Source organism: Canis aureus, chromosome 10 (assembly GCF_053574225.1).
Source record: "Canis aureus isolate CA01 chromosome 10, VMU_Caureus_v.1.0, whole genome shotgun sequence".
In the NCBI taxonomy this organism is placed as follows: Eukaryota; Metazoa; Chordata; class Mammalia; order Carnivora; family Canidae; genus Canis; species Canis aureus.
Genome location: NC_135620.1, coordinates 68,921,878 through 68,934,719, shown reverse-complemented (window position 1 = coordinate 68,934,719; position 12,842 = coordinate 68,921,878). Strand labels below are relative to the sequence as shown.

Here is a 12,842-nt window from a genome sequence, read left to right as displayed (position 1 = left end):
TTTAAGTGGCAATAGAAAACTAAACAAAATGAAACAATTTCTCTTTGTTTCTAGTTGACTCGTCATTTGTCAGATTATTTATTTTAAAAATGTTATTCAAAGACAGGCAGTATTTCTACAATAATTTGATAAAGACTCCAGCTTACACAACATCTGTTTTAACAAGAGTACCTGATTTTGCTTTCAGCTAGTTCTTTCAAAAGCTTCCTTCTTTGCTTAATCCAAGTACACTTTATAGATTGAGTAAGGTCCATCTGTACATATTCATTCACATACATTTGGATGTGCTGTATTCTAAATTTAAAAAAAGTCTATGTTTAGAATGAAGATTATCTACTATAATAAATGTTCAAAACAAACAATTAAAACTGTTAGAGGACAGACCCTAACTTGGGTTCTATAGAACAGGTAAATTATAAGTTAACTTTATAAAACTCCCATAAAAGAAAAATGTCAGAGTTTTGTTCCAATGATGTCCCTAGTATAGAGATATTTCTAGTAAGCTATTTGTATAAAGAAATAAAAATAGTATTTCTTTAAAGCTAATAATATCTTAGCAATATAATACCTTCCAAAGAAAAATGGATCAAAACATCAGGATGATTCCTTAGGAAATTCCCATTACCAGTGACTCATACTGTTTTCCCTTAAAGGTTCAACTCCAAGCCAAACCAATTCTCTTTGCAAGAGTAAAGCTAAATCAAAGTTTATGATTATATTCATTATGTGCTATACTTGGCCATACCTGCTTTTTATAGCTATTATAAAAAATTGCAATTTCAAAAAAAAAAAGTGCAACTTCATTGAGAAGGAAAAAACCTAAGAGAATGTAATCTATACAAAAATAAATACATTAAAATATTTCTTTTACAAATAGGCTGAATTTCTTTCCCAAAACAATTACATAATAAGATATTCATGTTTTGTTTAGTAAAGGGCCTCAATGTTTCATTCACTACCCACTAGGCAGATGCAATGAAATCTGGGGTGAGTTAGTGGACGGGGTAATAAATAGTATTACTAAGCTGCAATAAGTTAGTAGAAGGGTGCTGGGGTAAGTTCGTGGAAGGATGTGTAATATAACAGTCTTACTATAACCTGTTTTGGTATCCTGGACCACTTTGCAAAAAAATATTATTCTGAATTCTACCCTCAAATATAAAGTAAGTGAGAATATAGAAAACTCTGTCAGGGGGATCCCTGGGTGGCTCAGTGGTTTAGCGCCTGCCTTCAGCCCAGGGCATGATCCTGGAGACCCGGGATCGAGTCCCACATCAGGCTCCCTGCATGGAGCCTGCTTCTCCCTCTGCCTGTGTCTCTGCTTCTCTCTCTCTCTCTCCCTCTCTCTCTCTCTCTGTATCTGTGTGTGTGTGTCTCATGAATAAATAAAATCTTTAAAAAAAAGAAAAAGAAAAGAAAAAAAAGAAAACTCTGTCAGGCTGTCTCCTATTTTATTTAAAAAGGAGGGGGGAGTGACACACAAATAAATAAACCAGATAAAACTTTAAGTGAAAAGGTACTACTTCTATCCTATATGCATGAAGAGTCAGATTTCCTACCTCGTACAAAGACTAACCAGCCTAATAAAAAAAAAAAAGTCTAAATTATGCCGAAGACCATACTGTTAAAAAGTTCAACATCGTTAGTCACTAAAGTAATGGAAATCAAAACCACAATGAGATACTACTTCATGTACCAAACAGGATAAATACCATTTTTCTAATGGAAAATAACCAAATATTGGTCAGTATGTTAAGAAACAGGAAACTTCTTACATTGCTGGTGATTTTTAAATGGTAGAGCTACTTTGGAAAACAGTTTGGCAGCTCCTCAAAAAGGTAAACATAGAGTTATCATACACACTCAGCAATTCTACTTCTAGGTAGTTGCCCAAGTTAAATGAAAGTATATATCCACTCAAAAACTCGTATACGAGTGTTATTAGCATTACCCATGATAGCCAAAAAACAGAAAAAAACCCTCAATATCCATCAACTGATCAAAGGAAAAACAAACTACGGTATATCCATATAATGAAATATTATTTGCCAATAAAAAGAAATTCTGATACATACTACAATGTAAATTAACCTTTAAAAAAAGTATGCTGAATGCAAGAAGGCAGTCACCAAAGGCCACATGTGATTCAATTTTTATGAAATGTGCAGAATATGTAAATCCATAGAGACATAAAGTAGGTCAATGGTTGATGTGCTGGGAGGAAAAAAGAGGGACGGCTAATGGGTATGAGTTTCTTTCTGGGGTAATGACAGTGTTTTGAACTAGATAGTGGTGATGGTTGTACAATTCTGTAAATATACTAAAAACCACTGAACTGTTGTATACTTTATAAAAGAGCATATTTTATGGTATGTGAATTATATCTCAGTAAAGCCATTATTTTAAAAAGAAAGAAAAATGAATAAACTGAAAAGCATAGTTTTGAATCAGGATACGAATATTTTCATTGTATATTTTATTAATAATACCAAGACTGCATCAATAAAATCATAAATTGCATAAAGGCACAGGTACTGTCAGCTTCTAGGAAACTTTTCCCAAAATACATGACTTCCTTGAGAGGGATTAAAATGAAACAAACCAAAATGTGCCACAAATTTCTTTCTATATATTCTGTTCTGTATGTCTGTTCATTCTTGTCCATGTTTCTACTTCTGGCTTATTAGATTTGAATAATGAACCCAAATGCATGACATCGAAGCCTCTCTATATAGTAATAGCCCACATTAAATAAATAATGCATGTTAGAATTACAGAACATTAGAATGTCAAAATTAGGTAGAGACTTCATACAATTATTTTCCTCTCCTCTCAATCCATTTCAGTCAAGCCCATATATTCCAGTAATGCAAGTTATTGGACTCTTTTAATTGTGAAATAAAAGATAAAATATTTCTAGAATTATTTGTTGCTTTTTAAAACACTTGTTCTAAACTGCTGCGCCCACTAAAATAAATAGAAAGGCCAAGTTCGTTCAGACAAATATATAATAATGGAGAAACACTAGTTCTATCGTCATTGTATGCCTAACCCAACATCGTATCATTTTGGCTTCAAACAACCACCAAATGCTTTGATACTGATAGGAGAGGATAAACTTTTTTTTTCAAAGAGAACATTAATATACAAAAATTATTCAGCTTGGGGGACCTTAGTGTCTCAGTCAGTTACGTGTCCAACTCTTGGTTTTGGCTCAGGTCATGATCTCAGGGTTGTGAAATCAAGTCCTGCATCAGGCTCCGCACTCAGCACGGAGTCTATTTGAGATTCTCTCTCTCTTTCTCTCTGCCCCTACTCCCACTTGCACACTTTTTCCTCTCTAAAATAAATAAAATCTTTAAAACATCAAAAAAATGGTAATTATTCAGCTTAAGATCAGATACAGATCTTAAATCTAGCCATGCAATAGCAACAACACAATCCTACAGCTGTCCTCTCAGCCCTGGGTACACTTAACTGGATGGATGGCCTCAACTCCGATGAATTTCCTTCAGAGTATCACCTGGATGGAATAGATTTCATTATTTCTATCTTTCTGAGAGTAATAAAGGCCGGAAAGCTAGCAAAGCAAGCCAATGGTTTCAAAAGTACTGGCGGCGCAGAATTCTCTGATGTACATGGATGAGGGACCCTGTCACCTCACGTGCCATACCTGGTATGCACTGTGCTGTGGCCTCAGTGGTTATGGTTGGAGCGACTGGGGGCTGCTGCTGACTGGAACTCACTTCTGGCTCTGTGTTAACTGAGGGAGAAAGAGCTACCTCACAGGAAGAGACCTGGCTGGGCAGATGGGGCAGGAACTCTTCAGAAGCAACTTGGTCATCCTGTCCAGGCAGCTGCAGGGCAGACAAAGGGATGCTGATCTGTTTGTTAGGATGGGATGTGCTCACAGGCATCTGCATAGCCACCTGCTGATTGGTGCCATGGGCACCAGGGGGTCCTCTGTTTGGTGAAGCCAGAGATACCCTGGCAGTCTTCTGGACGATTGGTCTGGACATGACAGAGGGGGATGCAGACACACCATGTGGGTCTAGCTCTGTGCCAACGGCAGATGTTACATGGGGAATCAGCTTGGCTGACCCTATACAAGAGGGACCAGCATGAGTCTGAGGCTTGGGTTTTGCCATCTGTGTCAATGACAGGGCTGGTCCATCTACCCCTCCAGTCAGCTCTGCATTCGCCACAATATAATAATCTTCGGGAATTTCTTGTTTGATTTTCTTAATGATGACATCATTGCTGCATTCATCAACCATTTGAGCCTGGGAGCTGGAATGGAGAGAAGATGGGACTATTCCAGGCCTTTTTCGAGCAATGCTTTGAGGCCTTTGGGTTTGGGGTTCAAAGTCACTATCCTCGTCTGTAACAGAAGACTCACAAACCATGTCAAACAAGGTGTTTTCATCTTCATATTCTTCAACAGCTTCATCCAGTTCAGAGGGCTCACTGCAATAAGAGAAGTCACAAGAGTCTCTGGTCCGATTACAGTCTAGCTTCGCTTTCACTGGTCTCCCAGGGTACCTTTCAACAGGGCTAGTTTGTGTCTCTGATGGTACTCCAATTATACTGGGACTATCAGAGTTAAAACTTCTGTTATCCTGGAAACAGACCCTCTCTTGGGACCCAGCTCTGCAAGTAGCTGTCAGGGGCCAGTGATAAGCATGGCCAGCACTACAGCCCCACATTGCTGTGAGGTTCCCATGGGAACCTTCCGAAAGCAAGTGTTTCAAGTTTGGGATGAGGCTGCAAATGGTCCCATGGCTGTGGGCCCAGCTGACCAATTTGGACAGATTCTCAGATGAAGTATGAAGGCAATCCTCCATGTTACAGGATCAGCAGTGTCTTTCCTAAAGGGAAATAATCAAAATAAGAAGCCATTATTACCCAAGATAGTCCCAAACCTCCATTACTTCAATTTCCTTGAACTATGATCATGTGGCATAAAAAAGAAACATACTTCAAAACTGTTATCTAGTTGATGTCACTGCCCATGAACAGAGACTTACAGGGAAAAGTAAAAAGCAGTGATGCCTTATGGCTGTGAGACAAGATTTTTGTTAATTTTCTTTATTGTTATAATAATACTTGCCTAAAAAATACCTGCATGAGGAAAAAAAGTGGGAAAGAAATAAAAAACTATCGAGCATTAAAAAAGAGGCGAGCTTTTTCATGATATATTTTACTTCCAAAATCACAAAAGAGGGGCCTCTAAGTCAGCCCCTTAATAATATGTTGTGTGCATTATCTATATTAACCAAGGAAGTACACTTCCAACTTTACCCTCTGCAATCAGAAACTTCATTACTAAAGGCAGAAGCATGAAGGCTTAGGTCCATTCTAGGATGAGGCACAGAAGGGAAGTCAATCCTCTCCTGGGCACCAGAAAACAAATGATGTAACCGAGAGTCCAAGGAGAGAATGAAATGCTGTAGTGGGGAAGAAAAGTCTTTAGCAGGGAAGGGAGAATGGGCTAGGAGGAAAGCCACTACAGGGTACCTGCTGGGGTCAGGGGCACAAGCAGTCTGCAGACCAGAAGCAAGGGTGAGTGGGCCAGGTGCCAGGACTCTAACCAAGTGTTAGGAGCAGGCATTCTGCCTCTGTGCTGTCTGAAATTCCTGAAATAGTGCCTTTCATCTAACAATCTGGAGGTCAAAGATGTGTCTGGTTTATTCCACTTCTGAGCTTCCTGGGCACTCAAGGATAACCAGCTACCAAATAGGAGTAAACCATTTGTAATTGAGTGGAGCTCAAAAAGAATCACTTGTTATGTGTCCTTGACTGGGTAACACTGAGGACAACATGATGGGCAAAAAAAGTAAAATGGGACATGTAGAGTCTGCATATGATTAGAAAGGTCAAGGAAGTTTCTGATAAAGGGGAGATCCTGGGGAGAATTGGGTGGGGGGAGGAACGAGGATCTTGATGTATTTTTTAGTCTGTCCTGTTCATCTGTAGCTGTGAGTGACAAGTGGTGCCTCAATGTGGGTGGGCTCTGCATTAAGGTGTCAAGATCTAACATGTCAGGTGGCCGTACACAAGGGCACATCTGAACTTCCATGGCACCCCATCAGCAGTTAGGTAAACTCAAATCCTTTCACATGTTATGAGGTGTCTATGATGTGTCATGGCCGCCATCAACTCCTCAAGCCTCATTTCCTACTACTATGGGCTTTTCCCACATTTCTAATGGTCTCCTCTAAACAGTTTCTCATGCTTACTGGGCCTCTAAAAATTTGTTCTTTGGCTTGATATGCAGCCCTCTTCTTTTTTCATTTGGAAAACCCTTTCAAAACTGGACTTGGGACTGCCTCCTGTTCTTTCTAGACCTCCTTTCAACCTCAGATACTTATTTAGATTCTCTTCACTTGCACTTCTATCATCTCAAGAGATCTCCGTTTCTGTTATCATTGACATCTTTGTCTCCCAAACTTGCCTGAGAATTCCCTGAGGACAGAAACCATAATTTTTAATTTTTTTATTTAAAAAATTTTAGTATAAAGGGCTATAATTTTTCATTCATCGATGAGGATCTAGTTGGGGATAGAGATATTAATATGATATGATCTGTTCCTGAGACCTTATAATCTACTGATGATGATAAATAAATGATGAATGAATAAATATATAAATACTGGCAGTGCCATCAACACTAATCAAATAAACATTTAAGACCCTCAAGTAAGAAACATGACATTTCCCTATCACTTTTACTATAATCATTGAAGGGAACAGAGGATTTTCTCCCCAGTGGTATAACCAAACCACAGCTGTCTTGTGCCTAGGACAGTAATATACGAGCTACCACATTTTATGAAGCAGCACAGTAAAAGGAAAGAACAGTAACTGGTGTAGAAGTTGGGAATTTCAATTCTAGTCCTGGAACTGATGTCTATGGCCTAAGACAAGTCTAATTAATTACCTCTAAGCTAATATATCAGGTCTATATGATCTTCATGTTCCCTTTATACTTTAGGAATTTAGGGACGTTTATATGCCTTGCATATAACTTTAAAGTAAAAATGCAGGTAAAAGAGAAAGGCTGGTACAATTAGGACAATGAGCACTGAGTAATGTATAGAATTGGTGAATCACTATATTGTACACTTGTGTATTAAACTAATACAATACTGTATTAGTTTCAAGCATACTGGAATTAAAATAAAAAACTTAGTTAAAAAAAAGAGGGGAGGTTTCTAATGTTTATTTTTTAAGCTTTCTTAATATATCTACTTAATTTGTATGGCAGAGACTATTTGCCTACCTAGTATCTATTCTCTCTTTTTCCTTACAGAGCGTCCCAATTTGAGGCAGCAATATGCTTACCTAAAACACATTTCCTAACTTCCCTTGAAATAGGAATCGTCACATGACACAGTTCTGGCCAACAGTATATAAATAAAAGTCACTGAGTGGGGGTTGTGAAAGCCCTCAAAAACACAGACTTGTTGAATTTTTGCCTTTGTCCTTCCCTTTCTTTCTTCCTGGAACAAGGACATGATGGCTGGAGCTCTAGAGGCCTTGTTAGGAACATGAAATAAGAACTTCAGGATAGAAGAGAAGAACCAGAGGTCCTGTCTTGGGTCCCTGTTGACATCATAGAACCACTGCATCAACTCTGAACTAACTAGGATTCTTTGTTACATAAAGAAAGATAATGCCCTGATCTTGCTAAAGCCACTGTTGTTGGCATATTTGATTACATAAAGTTGAACTCAATTACTAACTGATACACAAAAAATAATATCCATCTCTGGTTTTTGGAACCTCAGAGCAAAATCCTTCAATTTCTCTGCATCATCCCCCAAGTACAATTGTTTCTTAGATTGGACTCCACAAATAAATTACTACGAGGTCTATAATTCTATGCCAAAATGTTTGTAACTGTTTTCATTTTGATTCTAATAAAAATATGATTAATATAAGCATATAATGACTTATGTAAAAAATCACATTGCATCCAAATATTGCCTTTGTATCTATACTCACATTATTATCCATAATCACCTAAGTGACATGACTCAACTTTCAATTTGTTGGGATACCTGTTTGTGTTTTATTCTTAGCGAATATAAATACAAATCTTGTCTTTTGCATTAATAATTACCAAATGAAAGGCATCATGATTTGACATCATGAAAATGGCAGATGTAATACTGAAGCAATATAACACTTTTACGTGTCACAGGATAAATGAGAAAATAAAAAGGAGTTGAAATAAATATATTGTTCATATAAAAAATATATATATTGTGGCCCAATATTTGATGACTATGTTTTCACAGTTCAAACATGTAAAAATGTGGCAGAATCAAAATACAAAATTATATACGCACATAGAACTCCAAAGAGCTTACTGTTCAGGCAAAAGCTACATACAGTAGTAAGTAAACTAGTACCTTCGCTGAAGGTCCCACAAGCCAGAAAAAAAAATTATAATAAAAAATAAAGTAGATATAATTTTAAATTTTGTTAAAAGCTTATCTACTTAATTCTAAAACGATCACCAACCTTTAAGAATCAATACGTAGTAATCATAAGTCACTTTTATTACATTCTGAAATTCACTAGCAATCTCATGAAGAGGCTCTTAAACTTTTCCTGAGTATCATAAAATGAAAATATTTTTCCAGTATCATTATTAATATATTTCAGCCAGGCAACCAATGTTAACCAATGTAGTTGTGAGAGCATAATTGGTTGGTATTTAGGGTAATTAAATGGATTGAGTCCAAGCTGACAAGGAATAGCTACCAATATACTGCATTATATTCTAAATTTAATAGAAAATAGAATCAAGAAGGGGATCCCTGAGTGGCTCAGCAGTTTAGTGCCTGCCTTTGGCCCAGAGCGTGATGCTGGAGTCCCGGGATCAAGTCCCATGTTGGGCTCCCTGCATGGAGCCTGCTTCTCCCTCTCCCTGTGTCTCTGCACCTCTCCCTCTCTCTCTCTCTCTCTCTCTCTCTCTCTCTCTGTGTCTCTCATGAATAAATAAATTCTTAAAAAAAAATAGAATCAAGAAGAAGACAACTAAGATACTTCCGAACTGCTGAAAATGAAGTCAGTTCTAGAACCTACTAATTTGCTTCAACAGTCTGATGATAAGCTCTATGCTGAAAAATGCCTTTTCTAGATTTTCAAGAATTAAAATTAACTTCAGATAGTATTTTCCCATATATGATATGGGCAAAGACTGGATTAGACACTTAGCTTTAGAGTTTTCATGTGACACTTGACTAAAAACAAACTCAAAGAAGGGCACCTGGGTGGCTCAGTCAGTTAAGCCTCTGATTCTTGGTTTCAGCTCAGGTCATGATCTCCAGGTCGTGAGATTGAGCCCTGCATCAAGCCCCACATTAGCGGGAGAGTCTGCTTGGGATTCTCTCTCCTCCTCTCCCTCTGCCCCTCTCCCCTGCTCACTTGCTCTCTCTAATAAATAAATAAATCTTAAAAACAAAACTAAACTCAAAAAGCCCTGACTAGCAAGCAGAGTTTAAGTTAAGTATGAAACTTAGTTATCCTAAATTAGCAAACAAAGCTACAAATGTATTATTACCACACTGTATGATAACTTAGACAAGCAGACATTCTATATATTAGTATTTATATTATTAAAGTCAAAATCAGAAAGCCATTAAATTTAGTCAGATTTTCCACTCTATTTTTTTAAAGATTTTATTTACTTATTTGAGAAAGAGAGTGAACATGAGTGGGGGTAAGGACAGAGCAAGAGGGGAGAAGCAGGCTCTCCCCTGAGCAAGGAGCCCAATGTAGGGCTCATTCCTAGGACCCTGGGATCATGACCTGAGCCAAAGGCAGATACTTAACCAACTGAGCCACCCAGGTTGCCCCTAGGCTTTCTACTATTAAACTCAAAACTGATCATTAAGGTTTCAGTAGAATAACATAAAACTAATTATTGTTACAGCTAATATTTATTGAACATTTATTAATTATCAGATACTATTCTGGGACTTGACATACCAATAATCCTAATTATATCAGTAATTCTAGTAAGTTAAATAAATTATTTTCTTCTTCATCTTATAAATGAGTAAACTAAGTCACTTGAATAAAGCAGGAGTGGAGTCAAAATCTGAACTTCAGTCTTATTTCAGAGCCTATGCTTTTAACACACTACATTTCTTCTGAAAATGTAATGGTAGAAAGATGTTGTCTCAAATCTGGTTCCCTATCACATTAATGTTAATTGAGTTTATGTTGGTTTTATCATTTAACTTTGAATTTATGAAACTATTTTGGTTTACAGCTGTCTTATTAACATAAATTTTATGTTTATATATACTATTTTAAATAACATTATGGCAAAAAATGATTTAACACAGCACTGGGTGTAAAGAAGGTCCATGAAAATGCTTTCCTTTCAAAAGATTGAGAAAAACTTTTTAGAAAAAAAAGGCTATGAAAAAATTAGTCACTTTTCCAAAACCTGACAAAAGTGAGTTACCAGCCAAATACCAATGAATGTCTAGTTGGCTTTCACCTCACTTCAGTTACAACAATATGCCCCACAGCCCTTAAAATCCCTCTCTTTATAAGTTTCTGAAACTTTCAAAGGATTTGGTGTAGCTGTTGTTTTAATACTACTAAATCTCAATTCCTGATGGATGACAAAGATTGACACAAGAAAAAAAAAAAAAAAGAAAATCTTACTAGCCATGTATCAGCCATGTAGCCATGGCTCAGTTAGGTGTCTGCCTTCAGCTCAGGTCATGATCTCGGGGTCCTGGGATCAAGCCCCACCTTGGGCTCCCTGCTCTGTGGGGAGTCTGCTTCTTCTTCTCACTCTGCTGCTCCCCACTCCCAGCTCATGCTCACTCTCTCTCTCAATAAATAAATAAAATCTTTAAAAAAAAGAAAAAGAAAAAGATTTCACTGGTAAATTCTAACACACAAAGAAGAAATAATACCAAAATTATGCAAATCTTTTCCAAAAATAGAAGGGAGCACTACTCAACTTGTCTGAGGAGGCCAGCATAGCCCTACTACAAAACCTGATAAAAATCTTACAATAAAGAAAATTACAGATCAACATTCTTTATTTTATGCAAAAATCCTTTACAAAACATTAGCAAAATGAATCCAACAATATATACAATGGGTAATACATCATGACCAAGTATGACTTATCCTAGGAATGGAAAGTTGGCTGACCATTTAAAAATCAACCAATATAATTCAACATATTAACATTTCACAGGAGAAAAACCATGACATCATCATCCCAACAGATGCAGACAAAGCACTTGCAAAATTAAATGTTCATGAACAATTAAAAACTCTTAATAAGGGATCCCTGGGTGGCGCAGCGGTTTAGCGCCTGTCTTTGGCCCAGGGCGCGATCCTGGAGACCCGGGATCGAATCCCACATCGGGCTCCCGGTGCATGGAGCCTGCTTCTCCCTCTGCCCGTGTCTCTGCCTCTCTCTCTCTCTCTCTCTCTCTCTCTCTGTGACTATCATAAATAAATAAAAAATTAAAAAAAAAACTCTTAATAAGCTAATAATAGTAGGACTTCCTCAAGCTGACAATGGATATCTATAAAAATTCTACAGCTAATATTAAACTTAATATTAAAAGACTGAATTATTTTCTCCCAAGATCAAGAGTAAGACAGGAATGCTCACTTGCATCACTTTTATTCAACACTGTAACACTGAAATAATGCAGTCAAAAGAAATAAAACAGAAAAATTAGAAGAAGTAAACTATTTTTACAGGTAGATGATATTGCTGTTTATGTTGAAAATTCCAAAAAATTCATGAAACTGCTAGAACTCATAAATGAATTTATTAGCAAAGTAGTCAAGTACATAATTAATATTTTTTAAAAATCTATTAATTTCTATATACTTAGCAACAAAACAGTAGAAAATTAAATTTTAAAAACTCTATTTATAGTAGTGCCAAAAGTATTAAACACCTAGGAATAGATCTAACAAAACGTATCTAAGACTTCTATACTTAAAACTACAAAACACTGTTGAGAGAAATTAAATGTGACATCAATAAATAGAGATAAGTACTATATTTAAGATTGTTAGGTTGGTATTATTCCCAACTGATCTATATATTCAACACAATTCCAATCAAAATTTCAGTTGGCTTAAAGAAGCTTAAAGAAATAGATAAATTGATTCTAAAATTTATATGGAAATGCAAAAGATCTAGACTAACCAAAACAAATATCTTTAAAGTTGGAGAACTCACTACACCCGATTTTAAGGCTTAGAATAATTTCAAGCTATAGTAATCAAGATCATGGGGTACTGACAAAAGAATAGAAATACCCACTAGAACAGAACGAGTGTCCAGAAACAGACCCACACATATCTGGTCAATTGATTTTCTTCAAAAGGCAAAGAAATTCAATAGTAAAGGAAAATCTTTTAATCTTTAAATAATGCTAAATCAATTGGACAGCCATTAAAAAAAAAAACAAACACCCTTCAGTTAAACTATACATAAAAATTAATTCAAATGGATCATAGACCTAAATCTAAAACATAGGGAGTGCCTGGGTGGCTCAGTCAGTTGTGTCCAACTCTTCATCTCAGCTCAGGTCTTGATCTCAGGGTTGTGAGTTCGAGCCCCAAATTGGGCTCCACACTAGGCGTGAAGCCTACTTAAAATATAATAACAATAAATAAAATAAAATAAATCTAAAGCCTAAAACTAGAAAAATTCTGGAAGAAATCATAGGATATTATATTTTTGTCACCTTGGGGTAGGCAAAAGTTTCTTAGGATGCAAAAATCACAAGCCATAAAAAATCAGATAAACCAGACTACATCAATAGCTAATG

At 36.5% G+C, this 12,842-nt stretch overlaps 1 protein-coding gene across 4 annotated transcripts in view; it reads right to left on the bottom strand.

The window, feature by feature from the left end:
• The window catches only part of KIAA1958 (KIAA1958 ortholog), a 164,817-nt gene that overhangs the window by 83,413 nt on the left and 68,562 nt on the right, over positions 1-12,842 (bottom strand). For all 4 annotated transcript variants that reach the window (XR_013388324.1, XM_077912927.1, XM_077912925.1 and 1 more), the window contains exon 2: positions 3,674-4,868. Coding sequence is in view for 3 of the 4 variants with exons in the window: in XM_077912927.1 (XP_077769053.1) it covers positions 3,674-4,844 (1,171 nt within the window). In the remaining variant the exon portion in view is untranslated. The remainder of the gene's footprint in view (positions 1-3,673; positions 4,869-12,842) is intronic.